Here is a 22,748-nt window from a genome sequence, read left to right on the forward strand (position 1 = left end):
CCCACGTGATAATTGGGATGGGAGCACAGTGATTGGTTACCTCCTCCAGCCTATCTAGCGCGTCGTTGAGCTTGCGTTGACGGTCGAGGGCGAGCAGCCAGACTTGCTGCCACCTGGAGCACAGCTGGTTGAGGCGTGGGTTGCCCCCGGCAACCTGCATTGCTGCCTGTTGCTGCTGCTGCTGTTGTTGTTGATGTTGTTGGTTTTTACCTGTAGGGGCAGAAGACAACTTTCTGGTTAACCGTGAACATTGAAACAAATACGGGAAATGCTAACAAAAACGTCAATAATCTTGTTAGTAGCTTTGAATATGAGTGTGACCGATTCAGTATAATCATATTTAGTTTTCTCTCTGTTTTAGCTTTGGTATATTGTTTGTGTGTGTGTGTGTGTGTGTACTAACGTGCTCCTCTCCTCTCGGCTAGGCTGCTCGGAGGCTCTGCTGGCTTCCTCTTGTACGTCTTGGTCACTTTGTCAACGTCCGGCTGCTTCCTGGTCATCTCCTCCATAAACACCTGATGACCAGAGAACAGGAAGGGCACACAGCCAGAGGTCAGAGGGACCCATCAACAGGAAACGTTGCTGCTCATCCAATGAGGGTCAGGAGAACCGGAGCTTCCACCCACCTGGTGTTCGGTGATGTGAGTTTTGAGTTGGGTGATGTCCTGGGGGAGGGGCTCGGTGTCTCGCTGGACCAGGGTGGTCTCCGCCCACTGTAGCCATGACAACAGCTCCTCCAGCAGCGTGGCGTTGTTGAGCAGCTCGGTGAGAGCCGTCTCCAGGCGCTGCTCGTGCTGTTTGGCCCATGTCAGCACCTGTAGAGGGCAACACCCACAGAGTCAGAACACACCATGCTAACAGCCTAGGGATTGGCAGGGATATGACCTCCCTCTACACACTCTCCCCCCCACACACCCTTCCTCCCTTTCCCCCTCACCTCCTCGAAGCGGGCCCTGATGATGGTGATCCAGTGTTTGATGGTGGTGATGCAGTCGGGGTGGCACATGGTCAGGATGCCCTCGCCCATGCCCGCCGCCCGGTTCACGTCCGCCCGCTTCTCCTCCACCGTGGCCATGAAGTCTCGGTGCGTGTGGAGCAGCTTCTGCAGGGTCTCCGCCTCCTCGGGGAGGACGCCGCGGAAACGCAGGGTCTGCTCCGCCTCAGACAGCCACTCCAGCAGCATCTGCACCGCCGCACGGAAATCCTCCGCCTGAAGGAGAGGAGATGTGGAGGGGGGAGAAGGAGGGAGGGAAGAATTTAGCGTTCATCGAGGTCTCCTCAGGATTCTTTGCATATTTTTTCCCCCCACTTCCTGTTTTCCACTTCCTGTTTCCCACTTCCTCTTTCACACTTCCTGACTGACCTTTTTCAGGGCCTGCTCCAGACGGGTCTGCTTGGTGACGGAAAGGGCGCACACCGTCTCCCAGCGATTGCTCAGCTCCTGCACTTGAACTTTGACCCACGCCGTGTCATCCCGACCCGTGTCCATGAGGTCCCTAGCGGAGCGTTTCAGAGCCTGAACGCTGCTGGTCCTCTTCCCCAGGTCCTTCTGGAACGCCTGGGGAGGGGCGGAGGAGGGGGGTGTTAAAGGTGCTTTCACAGGGCTAAAGTAACTGACGTGTGGACGTTCCCTGGGCCCTCTCTGTGTGCTCCAGTACCTTGTGGGAGTCCATGAGGTTGGAGACCAGGTCCAGGTCACCGTGGACGGGCTGGTCCTCACTGAGCTGGGGCTCCACTCGGTACAGCCAGTCCACCAGCGCCTGCAGGGCCTCCGCAAACTGGCCCGAGAACAGGAGGGCCTCCTCCAGTTTGTGTTGTCTGGGGAGAGGAGACGGAGAGAGAGGAGAGGGAGGCGGAAAGTGTGGATGAGGGTTGGAGAGAAGGAGAAGAGAAAAGGTCATGTGGAGGTCAAAAAGAGGTAGAGGACAAAAAGGAGAAGGCAAAAAAAAAAACATTATAGCACAGCAGCACACGAGACAGAATGAAAATACTTATCTACGATCCCTTTCCAAGCTCTATCCAAACCCCGCCCCCTCACCTCTCCACACTCTTGCCACAGACGGTGTCCCACTTGTCCCGGACTTCACCCAGGAGGTGGTCCATTTTCTGGGTGTCGTCCGGCAGCGTGGCCTTGTCCCGCATGGCCTTCCCAGAACGCACTGTGGTGTCATACACGGGCTGCTTCGAGCCCAATGCCTTCTGGAACTCCTGCAGGGGAAGGAACGAGGGACATCAAGAACACTCCTGTAGTCCTCACAGTGCTATATTAAATATGTACGTGCAATATGCAGACACCGTGGGCCTCTTTCAGCACAGCACGTTGATAACAGCAGTAAGGACCTATGGGAGGATGGGCACACTACCTTGTGTTTGGCCAGCTGTACTTTGATCTTGTCCGGTTCGTTGGAGATCTCCAGCTCAGAGTCCAATCGACTCTCAGCCTCCTCCAGCCAGTCTGTCAGCTTCCTCCACGCCTCGTGGAACTAGAGAGAGGAAAGAGGAAGGGGAGGGAGAGAGAGAGACAGAGAGAGAGAGGAGAGAGGGGATAAAGATGGGTTTAGAACTTCGACAGAATAGTTAACGGCTGGAATGCATTCTCCGATGCATTGACGTGCTGAGTAATGAAAACCCCCATCATTAACATTTTTCCAAATGTTTTCATCTCAATCGTTGGCGTACCTGCTTGGCCCTCTTGCGGGCCTCGTCCAGGTGGCGCCCGCGGTCCAGAGAGCGCTGGACCAGCTTGTCCCAGCGGGCCTGCACGCTTAGCAGCAGGTTCTTGATCAGAACCACGTCCTGCTTGAGGCTGGCGAAGCGGAGCTGAGAGCCGGCCTTCTCCAGGGCCAGCACCTGCTCCCGGTGAGTGTTCACTTCATTCACAAACACCTGTGAGTGTGAGTGTGTGTGTGAGTGTGTGTGGAAGGTGGGCATGGGGAGAAGAGAGATCATCCATTAAGTTTGATACAATTCATGTCAATCTCAAATTCAAATGTGGTATTTCTTGGTATATGGTTGGCTCCGATATCTCACTGCTCCCATGTTGAAGCCTGTCCATGCCTACCTTGTGCTCGTCTATCTGGAAGACCACGGTATCCAGGATGAGGCTGGGGGGCTGGGCCATGTTGAGGGTCTGCTCTGCGCCTGTCAGCCAGTTGATGGTGTCCTGCAGTGAAGACTGGAACCCGGTTGCCAAGGATACCGCCTCATCCAACTTAGCCTGGAAACAGGGGGATGCCAGTACCGTAAAACAAACCCATATTCCACAAACAGGCAGTACAGCACCTAGTGTTCTCAATGATCTGCTTTAAATGACGGCAAATCATAAATCAACAAATGATCCTTCATGTAAGCTGTTGCCAGAGTTCTTACCCTGCGGTCGTCCATCTTGGTGTTGAGGCTGGCCCACTTGTTCTGAAGCAGGGCCAGGTTCTGCTGGGTCTGGGAGGTGCCGGGGTTGGCCTCATCCCCCCCGCGGGCCAGCAGCATGGACTCTCCCTGGTCCAGGAGATGGTGGTACTGCTCAGCCCGCTGGTTCAGCTGGGACTGCACCTCCTGGAGAAGGACAGGGGTCCAAGTTAGACACTCAACATCTATTTGTATTTGCTATTTGTTTTGTTGTTTGTTCTGTATTTTACTAGCGTAGCAGTGAGTGTGTGTGTTACCATGTGCTGCTGGAGCTGCTCGCGGGCCGTCTCTGGGAGGCCCCCCGTGGGCTTGGCAGCAGACAGCTGGCTGTCCGTCCTCCTCAGCCACAGCAGAAAGTCCTCCAGCTCGCCATGGAAACCCTCTGCCTGGAAGCGGTACAAGGTGTGGAGGGATGCATGTCTTTTTTTGTCTCGTACATCCAAGTGTTTGAGCTACATTTTTGTCTTTTCATGGCTCCGCATGTGCATCCCCCCCCCCCCCCCTCCCTCGTGTATCCCCGGGGCGCCTACCTGGTGCAGTGCGGCCTCCAGGAGTTTCTGCCGGTCCTGGGTCTTGAGTAGCAGGCCCTCCCAGCTGCGGCTCAGCTCTTCCAGCTGGTCCCTCAGGTGGCTGGCCTCGTCCCCGGGGCTCGACTCCAGCAGCTCGGTGCCGGCGCCGTTCACCGTCTCCACCGTGGAGCGGTGGGACAGCACGTCGTTCCTCAGCACCTGGGTAGGAACAGGGGGGAGAGAGTGAGCAAATCTGGCAACCTAATGGTGGCTGATGGAAAGCAGTGTGGTGGGGGAGGATGAGGGGGGGCAGGGGGGTGAGAGAGGGGGAGAAGGGATGGAGGGATGATTGGAGGGTGTTCGTACATGGTGTTTGGCCAGCTCAATCTCGATGGCCTTGGGGTCAGAGTTGATGGGCCTCTGGGTGTCCAGGGTGGCGTGGGTGTGGCTTAGCCAGGACACCAGCTCTGCGAGGGCGTGCTGGAACTGGCCCAGGGCCAGGAGGGCACCCTCTAGCTTGTGCTGCAGGGAAAAGAGAGAGAGAGACAGAGAGAGAGAGACAGACAGACAGAGAGAGGTGGGGGGTCAGTTGCTTTGCCATTATCTCACATAACATGACTCCAGCTGCCCCTTACATCATCACAAACACTCCTTTCAAACATTGCTAATATGGCTAGCATCCTAAACGCGTGGGTGTGTGTGGGTGGCAGGCTGACCTGGCGCTGGGTGATCTTGTCCCCCAGGTTGTCCCAGAGGTGACGCAGCTCCGTCAGGGGCTCCTGGATCATGTCCCGGTCCGTCTGGTCAGACACCTTCTTCAGGAGGAGCTCCCCCTGGTGGCTCAGCTTCTCCATGTCGATCTGCTGCTGGTACACCTCCACCTTGTAGTGCTGCTCAACCAGGCGACAGAGGAGTTAGTCAGGTGGCAATAGGCATTACCGGAGAGACTAGGGAGAAAACCTGGCACTCCTGGGACCAACCTTGAGCTCTTCTATCTGCTGTTTGACGGTCCCCAGGTCAGTGCCCACAGTTGGCATGTCACACAGCTTGATCACGGCATTGTCGAGGTAGTCGAACATGCCCTGCAGAAAACACAACAACCATTCCCTTACAGAGCACTATGGTTCACTCTGTTACATGTTTTCTCATTGATCTGGTTTATGTTCCTTTTTTCAAAAAGCCCTTTCCTATCTTGTATCGACTGGGGTTAGTGAAGACTTGTTTCCACACAAGCTGATGGTTAAGCCTCCTTTCTGATCTCATCGATCATTCTGGGACACCCTGGGAGAGTGAAGCATGCTGGGATGCTGACCTGCAGTGCATCCTGGTACTGCACCGAGGCCGTCATGGCCTCCTCCAGCCTCTCCATCCTCTCCCTCCACGTCCTGTCAAGGCCTTCCCACGCTGCGTTCATCTGAGGGAGGGAGGGACAAACAGGGGAGGTAAGGAGAAGGGGTCGAGAGAGGGAAAGGGTGGAAGAGAATGAAGGGTGAGGATACATTGAAAATATTCAAACAATGAGCAAGTGTGTACAGTAAATAGAGCTTTTCGTTGGATTTTTGAACCTGCGTTGTGAGTTCTCACCTCGTCTATGGTCTTCTTCACTTCCGGTTTCTCCGTCTCGCCGCAGGCAAAGATCAGGTCGGCCCCCAGGGTGCGGACAAACTCCAGCTCCTCCCTCAGACCATCCGTCTCTGCCTTGATCGCCTGGACACACACACACACACACGTTAGTACTGAGTTGCATAGGAATAACATTCTTAAAGGCCAAGATCCAAACCACCTTCGACTGTACGGATAAAAAAACGATCAACACTTTTGTCGTAGACATAAAGTACAACTGCACCATTCTCACTTCTCTTTTACACCCCCTCCTCTTTCTCTCTCTCTCTCGTTTCTCCTCCTCCTCACCTCCGCAGCTTCGATCTGTTGTTTGATGAGCGAGGGGTCCACACCAGGGTCCTCCAGCTCCTTCACGATGTCCTGGGAGTCACGGAGCGTGCTCAGAAGCGCCGCCATGTCGGCCCAGAACTTTCCGGATAGGTCCAGCACGTCCGTCAGTTTGCCCTCGCGTTCCTCAGCACGCTGGCGGATCTCGTCCCACAGAGACCGCAGACGCAGGAGGCGGGACCGCACGGCTATGGGGGGGGGGGGAAGAGGAGGGGGGTTAGAGAGGACATCAAGATTGCCAGTTCAGGGGGGTGACTGTTCAGACTCAGGACAAACAGTCCATGTCCGTGGTCCCGTCCCTCTCAGGGGAGTCAATCTAAAGCCCAGCCCCCTGCAGAAGGAACAGGGAGGGTCCTTATCCTGCCCACCAGACCCCACCCACTAAGCTAGCACACAGCAGCCTTTCAGAGATGTTAAGTGGAGCCCTGGGAGGAGGGGGGCAACTCCAACAGCCCGAAAAAACAGACAATAGCGTGTGTGTCTTTTTTTTTGCCATGTGGCAGGATCCTGACAAACGTGGCTGAATCCTAATCTTTGTTTTTTTGATCTCCTCGAAAAATACTTCTATGAGTAGAAGAGGAGGACCACGTGCCAACGACTGTGTGTGAATTACGAGTGTGTGTGTGCGTGTGTGTACCCTGCGCGGCGGGGTCGTCGTGGGCGGCCCTGCTGATGAGCTCCTCGCCGCGGGCACACAGGGCAGAGAAGGAGGGCAGCAGCTTGTCCAGCTCCAGCCCTGACGCACGGTGCTCCGCCAGCTGCTCCCGGATCTTGTCCACCTCGGCTGCCACCGGCGGGGGCTGCCGCAGACGCTGCACCGCCCCCTCCAGGGTTTCCAGCAGGGGGTCCATCTTGTCGTGGAACTGGGGGGAGCAGGGGGGAGGAGTTAGAGAGAGGAGCATGACGGGGTTCATAGCACAGGGGGGAGGGGTTGACACTGTGAGAGGGCGTTAATGCAGAGATCCGGGAGAGATCTGGGAGAGTTTTGGAAAAGATCAGTGAACCTGAAGACCTTCGATGTTTAGACCTTTCCGTGGCCTCTCTGCATTTGAAAACTCTCACATTGTTATCCAGGGTTTTGGGACATAGGGAGCAACAGGCTAGATTTAGAACATAGGTAGAACATGGATGGAGAGAAGGAACACATATCAGGACATTCTCCAAATAGGCAGAGTGCTAGGGGAACGATAAGAGACTTTGACAGACACTTATTTTGGGGCTGTTTAAAATTGAGTGCGTTCTCACTGAGGGAGGGGGCGCAGCGTTTCTGGCTCGCCGGCGAGCCAAGGAACGAGAACAGGTTAAGTCTAGAAACGTAGTTCAAGGGAAGGTACAATAGGAAGAGGCTCTACTGCAAGCTTTGACTGACAGGTTGGGGTCAAGTAGGGTTGAAAGAAGGTTTCTGACGGCTTGTGGTCAGGTTATAGTCAGGTTGGTGTTAGAGCTTGTGGTCAAGTTGTGGTCAGTAAGTGGTCTTACCTCTACCAGCTGGGTGATTGCAGTGTGCGGTGGCGATGGAGTGAATGGAGGGTCAACACACACAGCACATCCACAATGAGGGAAGGGATGGAGGGATGGAGCAAACCAGGGAGGGATGACGGGATGGAGGGAAGGATGGAAGGAGGGGCGGAAACGAGGGTAGGAATGGTGGGGGGAAGAGGGATATAAGGCATCATGAGGATGGAGAAAGGGGGGGGGGGGTGGAGATGGGGTGGTTTAGGATGGAGGGGTGGAGGTAGAGAGTGAGAGAGGGTGGAGGTAGAGGATGGAGGGGTGGAGGTAGAGAGTGAGAGAGGGTGGAGGTAGAGGATGGAGGGGTGGAGGTAGAGAGTGAGAGAGGGTGGAGGTAGAGGGTGGAGGTAGGGAGGTAGAGAGTGTGGGATGCAGATGGAAGATACAACAGGTGACCAGTTAGGGATGGGGGGATGGTGGAGAAACAACAAAATGTGTTAGATCACTGACATGCATACAAGCTGGCAAGCAGAAACACTATCAGCTTACAATACAAAAGCAACCAGTGATCCTGTGACAGTGTTCATGAAATGATGAGCATCAAGCTAGAAGCTATGGATGTTTCTAAAAGCGTGGACGTCATGAAAGAGAGATATGATGATAGGACGACTTTCGCCATCGAATTACAATGGTCATACCTTATGATTAACTGCATACATTTCATATGGAATATCAATAAATAACATCAAAATTAAAATATGTAGTTATCAGTTGGTGCTTGGTTAGATGTTAGTGACCTCACATCTCAGCGCGCGCGTGTGTGTGTGTGTGTTCAGGAGGCAGCAGTCAGCAGACACAAGCCAACACACACTAGCAGGAGTCCAGAGGCAGAGTTGTACCTGTGCAGACTGGGACACGGCCTCGTCCAGGGTGGTGGCGCGACCCTTGACCTCCTCCTTGATGGCGAGGTAGCGTTTCTCGGCCTGAGAGTAGCGCTGCCTCACCGTGGCCCCCTGCTGGGCGCTCAGCTCGGCGAGCTGGGGGCCGATCTTCAGCAGCTTGTCTATGTGGGGCTTGTGCTCCGCTATGGACTCTCTCAGGAGCTGGGGAGGGAGGGGGTGGAGAAAACGAGTGAAGGGTGGAGGAGGGGGGGAAAGGAGAAAAGAGAATACATTCTAGGACCCCGTTTAAGATTTGAGGCCACAGATATAACACAGCAGCATTCATGTTTGAATAAGCTACCAATCCTCTAATTGACTCGGTCTTGTCTGTGTCCACATGCATTTCTATCTATCTCCGGGGTCCTCCTTCCGGTCATCCCTCTTTCCCTCTCTCTCCACCCCTCCTCCATCCCCTCACCCTCATCTGGTCCTGCTGGAGGCGGAGGGCGTCCGTGTCGATGGCGGGCGGGGGCAGCTGGGAGATGAGGCTCTCCGTCTCCCCCAGCCAGGGCTCCAGCTCCTCCTGGGTCTCCCAGAAGCGGGCTACCAGGACCTGAGCCTGCTCCAGGGCGGAGAAGCGCTCGCTGTGGTTCTGGCTCACTGCCTCGTAGCGAGAGCTCAGGGAGTCCGTCTTCACCTGGAGGATGAGGGCGGCAAGGCATCGTCAGAAACGTTTCCATCCCTCTTCCTCTAACTCTGTCGACGTGACCTATTCAAAAGTCTCCATCTCTTTCGGTTTGATATCAAAGCCTCCCTCCCTCCCTCACCTTGAGGGCATCTCTCTGCGTGTCGCTGCAGGTGTCTAGGATGTCCTCTCTGGTGTTGAGGAGCTGGTCCACCGTGTCTTTGTGTCGGATGATGTCGATGTTGAAGGCCCTCTGGACCTGGAGCTGGGCCACGGTCACGTCGGGCTCCAGGCTCAGGGGCCCCAGGGAGGCCAGCTTACGCTCCGTCTCTCCCACCCAGGCCAGCTCCGCGTCCACACCCTCCTCATACTGGGAGAGACACCGGGAGCGAGAGAGGGGAAGGAGTCCGAGGGAGTGAAATAGCATTAGCAAGGTTGATATCAGGACTTATATATCTTATGTAATACTCCTATCATTCATCATTTTAGAATCGTCGGACTGTTCTCCTTTAGGGAAAAAAACATAGTGAGTGAAAACTGTTTGAATACAGGCCGTGTGGAAGGCTGCAGTACCTGCTGTGACCTCTGGATAGCAGCCTGCACCAGCTGCACCCTCTGGGTGATAGTCTCGTCCGCCTGGCGGTAGCGCTGGTTAGCGTCGGCCACCAGCTTGTCCAAGCCCTCACGGGCGCGCCAGGGCACCAGGTCCAGCAGGGCACTGCCCATCTCGTTCACCGTGTCCAGCACCAAGCGCTTCTCCGCTGACACGTTCTTCAGCTCCTGGCAAAAGACAGACAGACATGGCTGCTGTTATCTCCACGTACAGTAGAGCTGAGCACTAGAAACCATGCTTCACATAATGTGATCTAAATCTTAATCCCCGCCCGCTGCCCCACCTTCTGCCTGTCCTGATAGGCTGGTGCGGCGTCGGGCTCCATGTCATTGAGCTCCGTCTCCACGGAGTCCAGCCATTGGCTGATGTCCTCGTGGGCGGCGGCGAAGCGCGTGGCGAGCTGCAGGGCTTGTTCCAGAGTGCGGAGCGCCTTGCTGCTGCCCGCTGTCATCTCAGCGTAGCGAGACTTGATGCCGTCCAGCTTCTCCTGAATCAGCAGCACCTCCTCGCCTGAACACACACACACACACACACGACGGACTTATCGATCATATCCCATTTGAATTATGCTTTCGTACTGATTGATGATTTAATTCTTATTGCTAGTACTGATACTAGGAAATTCCAGTAGTATAAGTGAGAGGGTCAAAGGTCACCTGTGGTCTGCTTGAGGAGGGCCTGTCCGTTCTTGATGGCCTGGTCAACTGTCTTCTTCCTGCTTACGATCTCCTCATTCAGAGACTGGAGGGAGGGAGGGAGGGAGGGAGGGAGGGAGGGAGGGAGGGAGGGAGGGAGGGAGGGAGGGAGGGAGGGAGGGAGGGAGGGAGGGAGGGAGGGAGGGAACAGAATGAGAACCACACAGGTCTGAATACATGTGAGTGTGTGTCATACCAGTGCATTGTGTGCATGTACGTAAGTACATGTGTGTTCGTCCGTGTGTGTGTGTGTGTGTATGTCGTACCAGTACGTGTTTATGCTGCTTAGCCAGCAGTGTGGGCTGGTAGTTCTGGACAGACACCTGGCCAAGCCTCTGGCCCACCTCTGCCAGCCAGTTCAACACCTCCACCTCCTCCTCCCCAAAAAGCTGAGCATTGGCCAGTGCCTGCTCCAGCATCCCCGCCCTCCGGACACACCAGTCGTTGAGCTCCGCGTGGCCCGTGTGCACCGTCCCCACGCGCTCCCCCAGCCACGCGCGGTCGGCCGCACAGCTAAGGGGGAGCAGGGATTGGCTGAGGGCCTCGAGGTGCTCCACTTCCACCCCTCGAGCTGAGACGGCCTCGTGGAGGGTCTGGGAGGTGGTGATGGGGGAGGGGGGTTATCAAAAAAAGGTGGGATGGGTAGAATACATGGAAGGATACAAACAGAAATGAAAAGGTGATGACGTGAGCATGCAGAAATCATAAATCCTCGTGAATGCAAAACATGACAGAACGTCAACCAAATCAACAGCAACAAAGGCTTCAACACGAAAATCATGACGTGACGAAAATCATAACATGACAGCACGAGATGAAATGAGAGGGTTGGTGGGGGTGGGGGGGGCCCGAGGTGGAGGGGGGGTTTCGAGGGTACAGATCGTCTATCTCTCTCAAGTCCTCAAGACACCTTCACACTTACCAATAAGATTCAATAAGGAAAACCCTCTTTAGAGAGCGTGTTGCTGCCGGAGGCGGAGGGGGGTGGGGTGTACCTTGTGACGGGCGATCTGCTGGGTGATCTTGGAGGTCTGGGTGCCCATAGGCTCAGCGCTGCTCAGGCGTCTCTCTGTGGCGCTCAGCCACTCCCCCAGGGGCTCCAGAGCCTCGTGGAACTGGAGGGCCAGGACCTGCAGCTCCTCCAGCTGACGCTGCCTGGGGGGGGGGGGGGAGAGACAGAGAGTCAAAGAGAGAGAGAGAGAGAGTCAGAGAGAGAGAGAGAGAGAGAGAGAGAGAGAGGGAGGGAGGGACACAAAAGATATATTGCATGCATGACTCTGAAGTATGTGCGTGTTTTGGTTGGTATGTGAACAGTATGTCCCTATGAATGTATCTGACTGGGAGTGTGGGTTTAAATCAGTTTATAAGATGTAAACGGATTGGTTTGATATAAACTGATCAAGTATTGTTATGAGATACATCTCCTGCTGTGTGGTTGCTTATGCAGACGTGACTCGAGTTGAAGTGGGGAGGAGTGCAGTGTGGATGTATCAAGTGTCTGCTATGCATTTGTGTATATGCGTGTTTATATGTACGTGTGGATGTGTGTTTTAGTGTGCAGATGTGTGTGTGCATATGCTTCAAGTGTGTAGGGGACCGGGGTGCTTCTCTGTGTATGTACAGTCTAAGCGTGTTAATGTGTGTGTGTGTGTGTGAGTGTTACCTGCCGCTGGCCTTGTCCAGCAGCATTCCCCATCTCTCCCTGAGGCTGTGAAGGTGGTTCTGGATCTTGTCCTGGTCCGAGGTGTCGGCCGTGGCGGCGATGCGCTCGCCTTCTGCCTGGATCATCTCCACGGTGCCACGACGATCATCCAGCAGCCTCTGGAGCAGCTGCAGCAACACAGAAGAGACACCTTCAATCACTCCATCTATTACATATTCAACAACACCCGCGATACATTCATAACAAGTTATCTAATACAGTTCAAAACTACAAATACTGTTGTTTCGTACAACTTCTATGTCATACTGGAGGTGTTTAATCTCTTCATATCACATTGTTTCCTCGCCAATCCAACAACTCAGAACTGTTCAAAGATGTGGAACGCACCCCCAGAATCCCCACCTATCAGTGGTTTCCTCTCCGCTCTGACCCTGTCCCTTCCTCTCACCCCAGGATGTAAACATGTCGGCCTCACGGGCTCACAAACACAGGAAGTGTGTGCTGTATAAACAGTCGGAGCTGGTTATTGTGTGTTACTTTGAAATGACCGCAATCTATCATTGGTGTGCCCTCCAAACAAACGGTCAGACAGACAGTCGAGGCCTTTAAACTGTGTGTGTGTGTGTGTGTGTTAAACATTGTGTGCCAACGGTTTGGACAATACATTATTCATTCTCAATCCACTTTTCTATTCATCTCATCCTCTGTCCTGTCTCCATGCCTCGATCATCACGTCTTCCTGCCTCGTTCTCCTACCTTCTGTTCCTGAATCTGGGCCTTGACCACGCGGTACTCTGCGGACGGGGGCTTCTGATTGGCCACCAGCTCCTCCGTGTCACTGAGCCAGCTCAGCAAAGGCTCCAGAGCGTCCTGGAACTTCCCACAATGCAACAGGGCCTCCTGCAGCTGGGCGATCCTCTCCGCCACCTGAGGTGAGAAAAACAAATGTCAACAAGAGGGGCACACACACATGTAGTCATTCACACACACACACACACACACACACACACACACACACACACACACACACACATGTAGTCATTCACACACACACACACACACACACACATGTAGTCATTCACACACACACACACACACATTTAGTCATTCACACACACACACACATTTAGTCATTCACACACACACACACACATTTAGTCATTCACACACACACATTTAGTCATTCACACACACACACACACACACACAAGCAGGCTTTCTCCGTCTCACCCTCTTGTTGAGGGAGTTCCAGCGCAGGTTGGTGGCGTCCAGGTCGTGCTCCAGGGCCTGTGTGTCCGTGTGTTTGGCCGCAGACTGGATGAGACCCTGACCCACGGCGTTGACGTGCTGCAGGCGGGGCTGGATGCACTCCACCTGCTCCCTCTCCACCGCCTGGGGAGGGGGGAGGAGGGGGAGCAGGGAGGGAGGGGGGGGGGAGGGGAGACAGTGGAAGGGAGGAGGGAGTATAAAAAAAGGCGGAGGGGGAGAGAGGATTATGAGGATTAGCGAGCCAAAAGAGAGTAAGGGGCTGGCTGAAAAAGGCTGAGTCGACAGACACACATACACACCTACACACACGCACATACAGTATACACACCCCTCGCCTGTCTGGCCACATCTCTCTCACTCTGCCTCTTTCTCTCACACATACCCACACCACACACACACACACACACACACACACACACACTCCACAATCAAAGCCTAGAGGCACTGTATGATCACAATAGATCGACAATAAAGAAAACAAGCTCGTAGCTTGGCTGGATGAGAGACTGGAACCAAACACAACATGACTACTCCCCCATAAAACACAGGAACACAACACACTTCTATAGAAACCTACAATAGCAGTCTCTCTCCCATTGACGACTACAATACAGTTGTCTTTTCTAAAGCGCACTGTAACGCTGGAATGTCTCTATTCTCCATAGAGACGAGAGAAGGGTGGAATTAGCCATAGTGGTTCACAGTGGTGCTGCAGCCAAACCACTCTGTGACCACACACAGCCTCTGCTTGGGCCCACGCACGCACACACACACACACACACACACATTTGCACACATACAAACCCAGCCTTGGCCAGAAAAACACACCAGAACACAATCACTTGTGTGTGTCGTAAAACAGAAAAACTGATCAATTAGAGAAAGAGTCAGATTTCACCTACAAAGTGTTTATTGGATTTAGATGATCTAAATTAAATTAGGGGTGAAATTGTGGTTGTTCAGGTATGAATGAATGGAAAAGAAACTGGTGTGTGTGTGTGTGTGTCTGTGCGTGTGATCAGTTTAGTCACAGCTGCGTTGAAGCACTGGGCGTCATTTCTGCTTCTAACAGGAAGTCTGTGGCCTCAATAACAATGAGCTGCAGCCGTGACCTGCTCCACCCTATTCCTATCCTGGAGTCTAAGTATGTGTGTGGGTGCGCTTGTGTGTGTGTGTGTGTGTGTGTGTGTAGAGTCTGGGAATGAGCTGAGTGTGTGCTTAGAAGCATACATACAATGTGTGATGATGCCAAAATAACACACATTACTCCTTTTTCTCTCCATCTCTCTCTCCCCCCTCCCTTCTCCCTTCTCCCCTCTCCCTCCTCCCCCCTAACTCCCCCCTCCCTCCTCCTGGCCAGCTCAGGGCGCTTGACTCTACTAAACCAGAGCTCTGGAAAATAACTGGGATGTTTCTCATTCCTTTCCACCTCTCTCTCTCAAACTCTCTCTCTCTTTCCCTTTCTCTCCTCACCATACAGCCAACACCATCCTTCCTATCTCCGCCGCACTCTACTGCACAACTCCCTCCCTCCCTTCCCCCTTTCTCCCACCTTTTCCTCGCTCCCCCCTACGCCCCATAAGCTCCCCCCTCCCTCCACACTGAACCTCTCCCCCTCCTCCTGCTCTTTTCCTTCATTGCTCTGTTGTTTGGGGCCCAGCAACAAACCAACCTTGGCCTTTTGGCATTATCTCCAGTGTAGAGGACAAAAAGAGAGAGAGACAAAGAGGGATGAAGACAGAAAGAGAGAGAGAGAGACAGAAAGAAAGAAAAAGAGAAAGAAAGAGAAAGCTATACCCCATGACATGTCCTGCTGTCCCGAGGGGGACAGAACACAACTCAAATGTCCATCCAATCTCTGTGACATGCCTCTCCCAATGCTCAGGACCATCACACAGCTGGGTCCACTCTTGTGCAACTTCTAATCCTCACCCACCTCGCTGCCTCACCCACCATGCTGCCTCACCCACCTCGCTGCTTCACCCACCTCGCTGCCTCACCCACCTCGCTGCCTCACCCACCTCCCTCTCTTCCTGCCTCCGCCCTCGTCCCTCCATCTCTTCCTCTCCCACTCCCCTCCTTCCTGTCTGCCTCCCCTAGTTTCCCTTTTTAATGGAACTTGGAAGGAGGGGGGAGAGGAGGGAGGGAGAGTTTATTTCAGTCCTGACCTGGATGCTACAGCATTGGGTTGTTTCGCAAGGGTTAGCCTTGGACTGAACTTGCCTGTATCAGCCATGGAGTGTTAATAGATATTCATGTCCAGGGATTGTGTTTGAAAACCAACAAGACAAAAACAAATATCATGCAAATGTTTGCATTCAGGGCATTTCATTTGTTTCTCTCTCTGCCGCTTTCTCTGTCTGCCAACGGCTTCTCTCTTCTCTCCTCCATTTCCATCCCTTTGTTTTTCTCTTTCCTGCAGTCTTTCTATGACATTATCACTTCAATCAATCCCCTCTGCTCACCTGCACCCTGCCTTGTCTCTGTCTGTCTGTCTGTCTGTCTGTCTGTCTGTCTGTCTGTCTGTGTGTGTGTGTGTGTGTCTGTCTGTCTGTCTGTCTGTCTGTGTCTGTCTGTCTGTCTGTCTGCCTCCCTGTCTGTGTGTGTGTGTGGTTTGCCTGTCTGTCTGTCTGCCTGCCTGCCTGTCTGTGTGTGTCCATATGTCTGGATCTCCACATTCTAAGCTTGCCCATCTGTCTGTCTGTGCACACACACACACACACGTGCAGTTCTGGCTGTATACAAGCTTCCCAGTAATCCAGCGACCCTCTGCTTATCTCTTCCTGCCAAGATATCCCCCCTTATCATCCTAGCAAGGTCTTATCAGGAGAACTACCAGGTGCTCCTCATATAGTCCTTTGTTCCCCCCCCCCCCCCCCCCACATGTCTCACTCGATTTTTCTCTCCATCCCTTCCTCTCTTCCAGCTAGCACACACGGTAGAAAGAGAATTGCTGGCACTTTGTTGTAAAAGTTCATTATTAACCAGTAATGACCAGTATTACAATCATTAACTAAAACAATGATGGCCGCCTGAGATCTTTTAAACAGAAACAGAGATGGAGGGAGGGAGGCAGGGAGAACAGATTCAACAGTCTCTGGCTGAGCCTTATCTTCTATTTATGTTGCCCAACAATTCCAAAGTGTGTGTATGTGCGTGTTTGTGAGACTGGCTTGCTGTTTACTTCTCACCTCCTTATCTCTGTATCAGTGCCATTTGAGTGGAGAGGAGGAGGGGGGGGGGGGGCAGAGAGCGAAAGACGAGACAAGAAAAAAAAGGCAGACAAGAATGAGACAGGGTGAGTAAATGGATACAGAGGGGGATTGTTTAGGTTTGGGTGATTGGCTACCTCCCCACTTAACGCTCTCTCCCTTCCTCACCTCCCTCCCCTCTGCTGTAGCCGTGGCGACGGTGTTTGATGTCAGAGCTACAGTAGCAGCGTTCCCTCTGCTCCACCACGTTCAAGTCTGATAGACCACACAGCCTGATTGCATTTACTTAAGGGGCCTGACTGCAGTGGAACACACGCACAAGCACAAACAAGCATAAATGAACACACGCAACTCCCCCCCCACACACAGACACACAGTGAGCAAATGAGTTGTGTATGACCCGCCCGAGACAGACTCCTGATGGGGACGGTAATGTAATAGTAGGACCCAGAGGTCCTCTCCAAACCCATCAGGCACGGCCACAGCCACCCATACCAGACACTGAGTCAACACAGGCCCCTGAGGAGGAACGGCAGCCTGTCAAATACACCAAGCCGGGAAGACACACACACACACACATATCCAAACACGCACACATAAACACACATACACACATACAGTATATAAATGGACACACAAACACAAGGAGGTACCTAATGGAAGAAATGCAGCTGACAGGCAAACAGAGATGAATGCAAGTCACTGGCCAACCTGATGTAGAGACTGTAGATGAGTCAGCAGAAGCTCTGAAACCCTCATCTCTCTACATCTCCCTGCTCTCGAAAAAAAACAAACAGACAATAGCACCTCACTTCTTTGATTACAACATCTTCAATTGTAATCGAAACCAACACAATGTCTCGAAGGCACCAGTACTCCCATTTGCCTTGCTTCATACACACAAACACAAGCTTTTGAGATGTTGGATATGTATACTAGCTGGGTCAGAGCACATGAAAGTGCTCGTAGCAAGGCTTTTGATGTTGGCCTACCACACAAACAGAGGAGGAATGTAAACACTGAACATTCAAATGGTTCAGATGGGGAGTCGATGTAAACAACAAAATAGCTGTTTCGAGGTTATGGTCACTGGGACGAAACGGGGCCAAAACGGTCATGGAGATCAACACACATATCCAGAGAATACGGTTCTCACACTCCCAAGCACATAAGCCAGACGGTAGTTTCCTACAGAACGCGGAACACAGACCCCCTCGAGCATCCTATTGTATCCATTTCAAGTCTGACAACTGTAACTCCTTCTCTGTAAAGGCTTTTTTTCAAGTCTATAAGACCATCAGCCACAATCTCCCGTGACCCAGAGAGACACGGCTTGGGGACTCAGTGGGGGAGGTAGACTGACACGAGGAAAGGCTGGGATGGGTAACCTAGTCCCAGGACATGCTGCTACCCATCAGAACGCTTCAACAGACAGACCTTTCCGAGAGTTTGGAACACTAAGTGACGCTAGAGATAAACAAAGCATCTCGTGCTAACATACGCCCAACCCAACGCCTGACGACACCTGGTCATGTTATCAGAGCTAATCGCAGACACATGATATCATATCTACCTCATCCAGGATGTAATTGTCTGTGTCGGAGCAGGGCGAGGGATGGGGTGAGGGCGAGGCATGGGGCGATGGTGAGGGTACCGTCTCCAGCTCTGAGAGCGATGCCTCCTCCCACCCATCCTCCCCACCTGTGGCCCCTGGGGGCCAATGGGGATCCTCTTCCCTAAAAAGCCCTGGTAGCAGCCCAGGCTCCAGCTCCAGCCTGTCCCCCCACCAGTCCCAACCCCCTGGGAGGGGGTCGGAGTCGGGGTCTCTGGTTCCAATCGGGGGGTCCAGGGCCGAGCCGTCCGACTCCCAGTCACTGTCCCCGGTCATGGAGCCCAGGGTGAAGTCCACCCCAGAGTGGGTGTCTTCCGAGCAGGAGTCCATGTCCCGGTACTGGGGGGGCTCCTCCCAAGCTGACCCCCTGTCACCTCCCTGAGGGACCAGGGGGAGGGAGAGGCGCTCGGGGGCGGCCAGGTAGACAAAGCTGTCGGAGGAGAGGAAAGCCCCCTCGTCCTGGTCCTGGGGCTTGGAGACGGGGCTGGGGGGAGCGGAGGAGCCGTCGTGGGGGGAGGAGGGGCAGTCGAGGGGGAAAGGAGGGGGCACAGACACGGCCAGGTAGACGAAGCTATCCGTGGTTACGAAGGCGGAGTCAGAGTCTTTGCTCTCCAGGCCCGCCCCTCTGGCACCTGGTTTGGAGGGGGAGGGAGGAGAAGGGGACGGAGGGGGCGAGGCCGTGTCTGGGGCCTGGATGAGGGAGATGGGAGGGTTTGTCTTGGGGGTGCTAGTGGCCTGGAGCCCTGTGTCCTCTCCAGACATGTCCAGACCAGAGCCCCCCTCGTCTTCCTGAGTCACCGACACGAGCGACATCCGCCCAGGGTCAGGGGTCATCTCCATGGCAACGCTGCCGATCTCGGAGGAGACCTGCTCCTCCGTACAGGAAGCCTGAGCGTCAACATCCTGTTGGCTGTTCCCAGCTCCTCCGTCTGGGTGTGTGGACTCGGGGGATTGGCTCCGGCCCTCGTCCTCCCTACGACACTGCGGCTTCATGCACACACTCCAGTCTGTTTCTCCCTCCTCAATATTCTGCTCCAGCGCCTCCTCTTCCCCTTCCTCCCCCTCCACCCCCTCCTCAGCGTAGGGGTTCTCAGGGCTCCGGGTGGGAGGAGGGGGCGAGGTGCCCTCAGAACACACCCCAGCCCCCTCACTCCCCTCCTCCCCATCTCTCTCGGACGAGGCACCGCTGTCCAGGTCCATCTCGGGTTCAGGGGGCCGGTGCTGGTAGCAGTCACACTCTGGGTGACTGGAGTCAGACAGGGCGGCTCTGTCCGGTTGGGACATGTGGACTCCGCTAGGGTCTGACCCGGGAGGTTCCAAACTGGAGCTCAGACGTTCCTCTTTTTGCTCCTCATCCCCTGCATCCAGATCACCTGGATCCTCTCCTTCAGCGAGTTGCTGGTCACGTTCACAGTCGAGCGGCTCGCGTTCACAGTCTGCTGCTGATGTGCCTGTGTGTTGGTCGTCTGGACCATGAGGATCTGTGTTGGAGAGGTCCTCGCAGGCCTCAGTGCCACCCAGCTCTGTGCTGTAGGTCCTGTCCACAAGCAAAGGCTCCTCAAAGTCCACAGATGCCCCTACGGCTCCATCCTCCTCTTCCTCCACACGAGCTAGTGAGTATGGGTCGTCTTCTTCATCTTTCACCTCCTCCTCCAGACACTGCCTTTCCAGCTCCAGGAAGAGATCATCAGAGCCTGCTCCTGAGCTGGGGCAGGGAGAAGCGCTGGGGCCCCCAGGCCCGCCAAACCCAACAGGGGGGGTTAGAAGGGGCCAATGTTCAGAGGAGACAGTCTGCTGGATCTCCCAGCCCTCTGCATCCGCTTCCCTCTCCCATGATTGGTCCACCATTTCCCTGTTCTCCATCTTAAGCACCGCCTCCCACTCTCTCTCCTCCCTCTGAGCTCTGTCCTCCTCCTGGAGCTCACTCCCTGGTCTTGTCCCTTCTTCCTCCATTATCCTCCTCTCCTCCACCGGCTCTTCCTCTACCGGCTCTTCCTCTACCGGCTCTTCCTCTACCTCCTCCGCTGCCTCCTCCTCCTCCACCACCACCACCTCCTCCTCCTCCACCCTCTCTTCTTCCTCCCCCAACCCTTCTTCTTCCTCCTCCAACCCCTCCTGTTCCGTCTCTTCCTCCTCCAGCTCTCGCAAGATCCTCATCTCGTCCTCTTCAAACTTCAGCTCGGAGGCGGTGCGTTGGCGGAGCTCGCCGTTGAGGGCCCAGCCCAGGAGGCCCTCCTCGCCCCCTTCCTGGCTGAGGCAGGGGGAGAGGGGCAGCCCCCCGTAGAGAAGTCCCAACTCGTCCTCCTGGAGGAACGGTGAGGGGGGGTCCAGGAGGTAGAGAGACTCCTCATCCGGATCGCTCTCTTCCCCCATCAGGGGAGGCAGAGGGGGAAGGAGGGGAAAGTTGTGCCTCAGGCCCTTTTTCCCCCCCCTCATGCTGCGGGGCCAGGTGCGAGCTTTGGTTGGGGGGCAGAAGACCGGCTTTGGGGGGGCGGGGTGTGGAAGGAGGGGCGCGTTGTCCCGGTCCAGGAGGGGCGAGTCTCTCTCAGAGTCGGAGGCCTTGGCTGACTCTGCTGGTTCCTCCAGGATCTGGCTGAAGCCCGGTCTGGGAGACGCCGCTGGCCGTCTGTGGGGGTCCTCCCGCCTCCTGTCTGCCTGGCGGCCGGCGCTGGGGCTCTGCTTGGGGGTCCTGGCCGAGTCAGACAGTGGCTGGGGGCCAGGAGCCTGACCAGGGCCAGGGGACGCAGCAGGGGTGGCTGCGTGTTGAGCAGGGGGTGGTTCTTTAAGCTTGTGTTGCTGTTTGTGCTTCTGCAGGAGGGGGTGAAGCTGTTTCTGTCGGGTGAGAGAGAGCTGCTGGAGGGGTGGCAGAGGGCTGACGGAGGGGGTGAGAGAAGGGGAGGAGGAGCAGGGAGGCGTGTGGGGCCCCCCTGTGGAGGAGATGGGAGATGAGGAGTAAGGGGGTAGGGGGGTTGTGGAGGTGGGCGTGCTTGGAGGTAGCAGAGAGGGCAGAGGCTGGAGGGAGGAGACGGGGATCCCAGCACCAGACAGACGCTTCTCCGCCCCCGACCCGTCCGCCGGCGCGAGCTCCAACCTCTCAGCAAACTCGGGGTAGCTGGGGGGCATGAACGCCTTCCAGGAGCGACGGTTGGGGTTGTCCTTCTTATCGCCGCCCTGGTGGCGCCTTTTGGTCACCGCGGCCACCGAGCCGGACCCAGACGACGACGTCACGGCCGCCAAACCCGAACCCAGCCCGGCCACGGGCGGGGACATGCTCTGGGGGTCGCCGGTGAGCTTCAGGGCGTCAAAGATCACCCTCTCGTCCAGCCTCTTCAGCCCTGGGTCGTTGGCGTGGCGGGACACAAACACGGCGCCCAGCTCGGCCCCGATGGTGCCGTTGCTGGACAGAGTGCTCCCCTCCCCCGCCCCCCCTCCTCCTCCCCCAGAGCCCAGGGTGCTGCGCGAGGGCTGGCTGAGCTTGGCCGAGCCCTGGTCGATCTGCTCGTTGATGCGCATGGTGTCGTAGATGGAGCGCTGGGGCACGTAGCAGTCCTCGATGTAGGCCTCGTCCTCGTCGCCTTTCCCCAAGCAGCGGGGGTTCTGCCGCAGGCAGTCCGGCCGGCTGAGGGGCTTCCCCATCCCCCTGGTTCTCCTTCCCTGGGGGGGGGGAGGGTGAAGGGGCCGGGGGTACCCCTGATAGTCTGGCTGGCGGTGCTGAGCTTTCCACCCCCTGAAGGGGTCGATCACAGGGGCAAGAAGGCCCCTTGGGGCACTTAAATAAGGTCACAACTAACAATGGGGTAAAGGGCGACTGCTCAGGGTGGAATACGTCCGAGTTTGGTTACTCAATTGTTCCCAGTCCCAAACAACATTCACAAGTATTAATCCTCTTACATTCAAATCTACCTTCGGAAAAGTTTCTACATTCAAACGGGTGCAGAGTCTGGATCATTCAAGTAGTGCAGGTGTGCACGCGTTGCGCTATGTCATTTCCACAGGATTGCAGCAGCTCCCAGGGCTGCCCGACAGACCGTCCTGCACACAGACACCTCTCTCCTCCTCCACACACACAGCCATCAGCAGAGCTGCGCTGTTGGAAACGTCATCCAGGTGAAGGGAGAGAGGGAGGGAGGGAGGGATGGAGACGGTAGGGGTCTGTATATCCCAGATGTCCAAAGTCCAGGCTGAGGTGACTGGTGTGGAGATAACATCCCTTTGTTCCCCTGTTCTGACTAACTCTTCACATACACACATACACACACACTATACAGTATAAACACACAAGGCCTTTCCCTCCCTTAGTCCACTCTCCCTTGTCTACTTCCTCTCTCTGCTCTGTGACAAAAAAGAGGAGTTGAGCAACGCAAACAGTAGCCAGAGAAGTGTGTAAAGTCTCCTTTTAAGGGGAGGACAACACACCCCCTCTCTCTTATATAAAAATGGACCTTGTGTGTGGGGGGGGGAGGTTGTAAAAAAATAGCAGTTTCCAAGGGCTTTGAGTCTTTAGTACAGTCTTTGTTCGAGTTTGCTACAGTAAAGATTGAAGGAAAATGTCAGATCCAAGTTTGGTAATCCTTCGAAAACGCATAAACAATCCAAATTGAAATCTGTGACAAAGAAAGTGAGCAGTCCCTCATTCATTCCCAGGTTTGGTTCTGTGCGTCTCTTTCATCTCTTTCTTTCCTTCTCTCTCTCTCTCTCTCTCTCTCTCTCTCTCTCTCTCTCTCTCATTTCTATCAGCGGACATGTTTGTTGTCTCTTGGGGGGAAGGTACCTTCTCCACGCCTGGGGGGCGTCTGCACCTC

General features: G+C 54.9%; 1 protein-coding gene across 1 annotated transcript in view; it reads right to left on the reverse strand.

Moving 5' to 3' along the window:
* The window catches only part of macf1a (microtubule actin crosslinking factor 1a), a 79,699-nt gene that overhangs the window by 9,915 nt on the left and 47,036 nt on the right, over nucleotides 1-22,748 (reverse strand). Inside the window, exons 51-81 of the mRNA XM_084696236.1 lie at nucleotides 13,084-13,245; nucleotides 12,610-12,780; nucleotides 11,854-12,020; nucleotides 11,186-11,345; nucleotides 10,457-10,783; nucleotides 10,152-10,236; nucleotides 9,779-10,005; nucleotides 9,456-9,662; nucleotides 9,025-9,252; nucleotides 8,676-8,894; nucleotides 8,216-8,419; nucleotides 6,502-6,727; nucleotides 5,826-6,052; nucleotides 5,499-5,621; nucleotides 5,227-5,328; nucleotides 4,895-4,996; nucleotides 4,631-4,804; nucleotides 4,281-4,436; nucleotides 3,936-4,133; nucleotides 3,663-3,791; nucleotides 3,370-3,552; nucleotides 3,062-3,217; nucleotides 2,680-2,886; nucleotides 2,364-2,483; nucleotides 2,039-2,208; nucleotides 1,659-1,818; nucleotides 1,364-1,558; nucleotides 938-1,210; nucleotides 627-815; nucleotides 404-515; nucleotides 41-210 (exon numbers count right to left, since the gene is read on the reverse strand). Of these exons, the coding sequence (XP_084552362.1) occupies nucleotides 41-210; nucleotides 404-515; nucleotides 627-815; nucleotides 938-1,210; nucleotides 1,364-1,558; nucleotides 1,659-1,818; nucleotides 2,039-2,208; nucleotides 2,364-2,483; nucleotides 2,680-2,886; nucleotides 3,062-3,217; nucleotides 3,370-3,552; nucleotides 3,663-3,791; nucleotides 3,936-4,133; nucleotides 4,281-4,436; nucleotides 4,631-4,804; nucleotides 4,895-4,996; nucleotides 5,227-5,328; nucleotides 5,499-5,621; nucleotides 5,826-6,052; nucleotides 6,502-6,727; nucleotides 8,216-8,419; nucleotides 8,676-8,894; nucleotides 9,025-9,252; nucleotides 9,456-9,662; nucleotides 9,779-10,005; nucleotides 10,152-10,236; nucleotides 10,457-10,783; nucleotides 11,186-11,345; nucleotides 11,854-12,020; nucleotides 12,610-12,780; nucleotides 13,084-13,245 (5,529 nt within the window). The remainder of the gene's footprint in view (nucleotides 1-40; nucleotides 211-403; nucleotides 516-626; nucleotides 816-937; nucleotides 1,211-1,363; nucleotides 1,559-1,658; nucleotides 1,819-2,038; nucleotides 2,209-2,363; nucleotides 2,484-2,679; nucleotides 2,887-3,061; nucleotides 3,218-3,369; nucleotides 3,553-3,662; nucleotides 3,792-3,935; nucleotides 4,134-4,280; nucleotides 4,437-4,630; nucleotides 4,805-4,894; nucleotides 4,997-5,226; nucleotides 5,329-5,498; nucleotides 5,622-5,825; nucleotides 6,053-6,501; nucleotides 6,728-8,215; nucleotides 8,420-8,675; nucleotides 8,895-9,024; nucleotides 9,253-9,455; nucleotides 9,663-9,778; nucleotides 10,006-10,151; nucleotides 10,237-10,456; nucleotides 10,784-11,185; nucleotides 11,346-11,853; nucleotides 12,021-12,609; nucleotides 12,781-13,083; nucleotides 13,246-22,748) is intronic.

The sequence above is a fragment of the Hypomesus nipponensis genome, chromosome 4 (genome assembly GCF_054491055.1).
Source record: "Hypomesus nipponensis isolate SF chromosome 4, ASM5449105v1, whole genome shotgun sequence".
Classification (NCBI taxonomy): Eukaryota; Metazoa; Chordata; class Actinopteri; order Osmeriformes; family Osmeridae; genus Hypomesus; species Hypomesus nipponensis.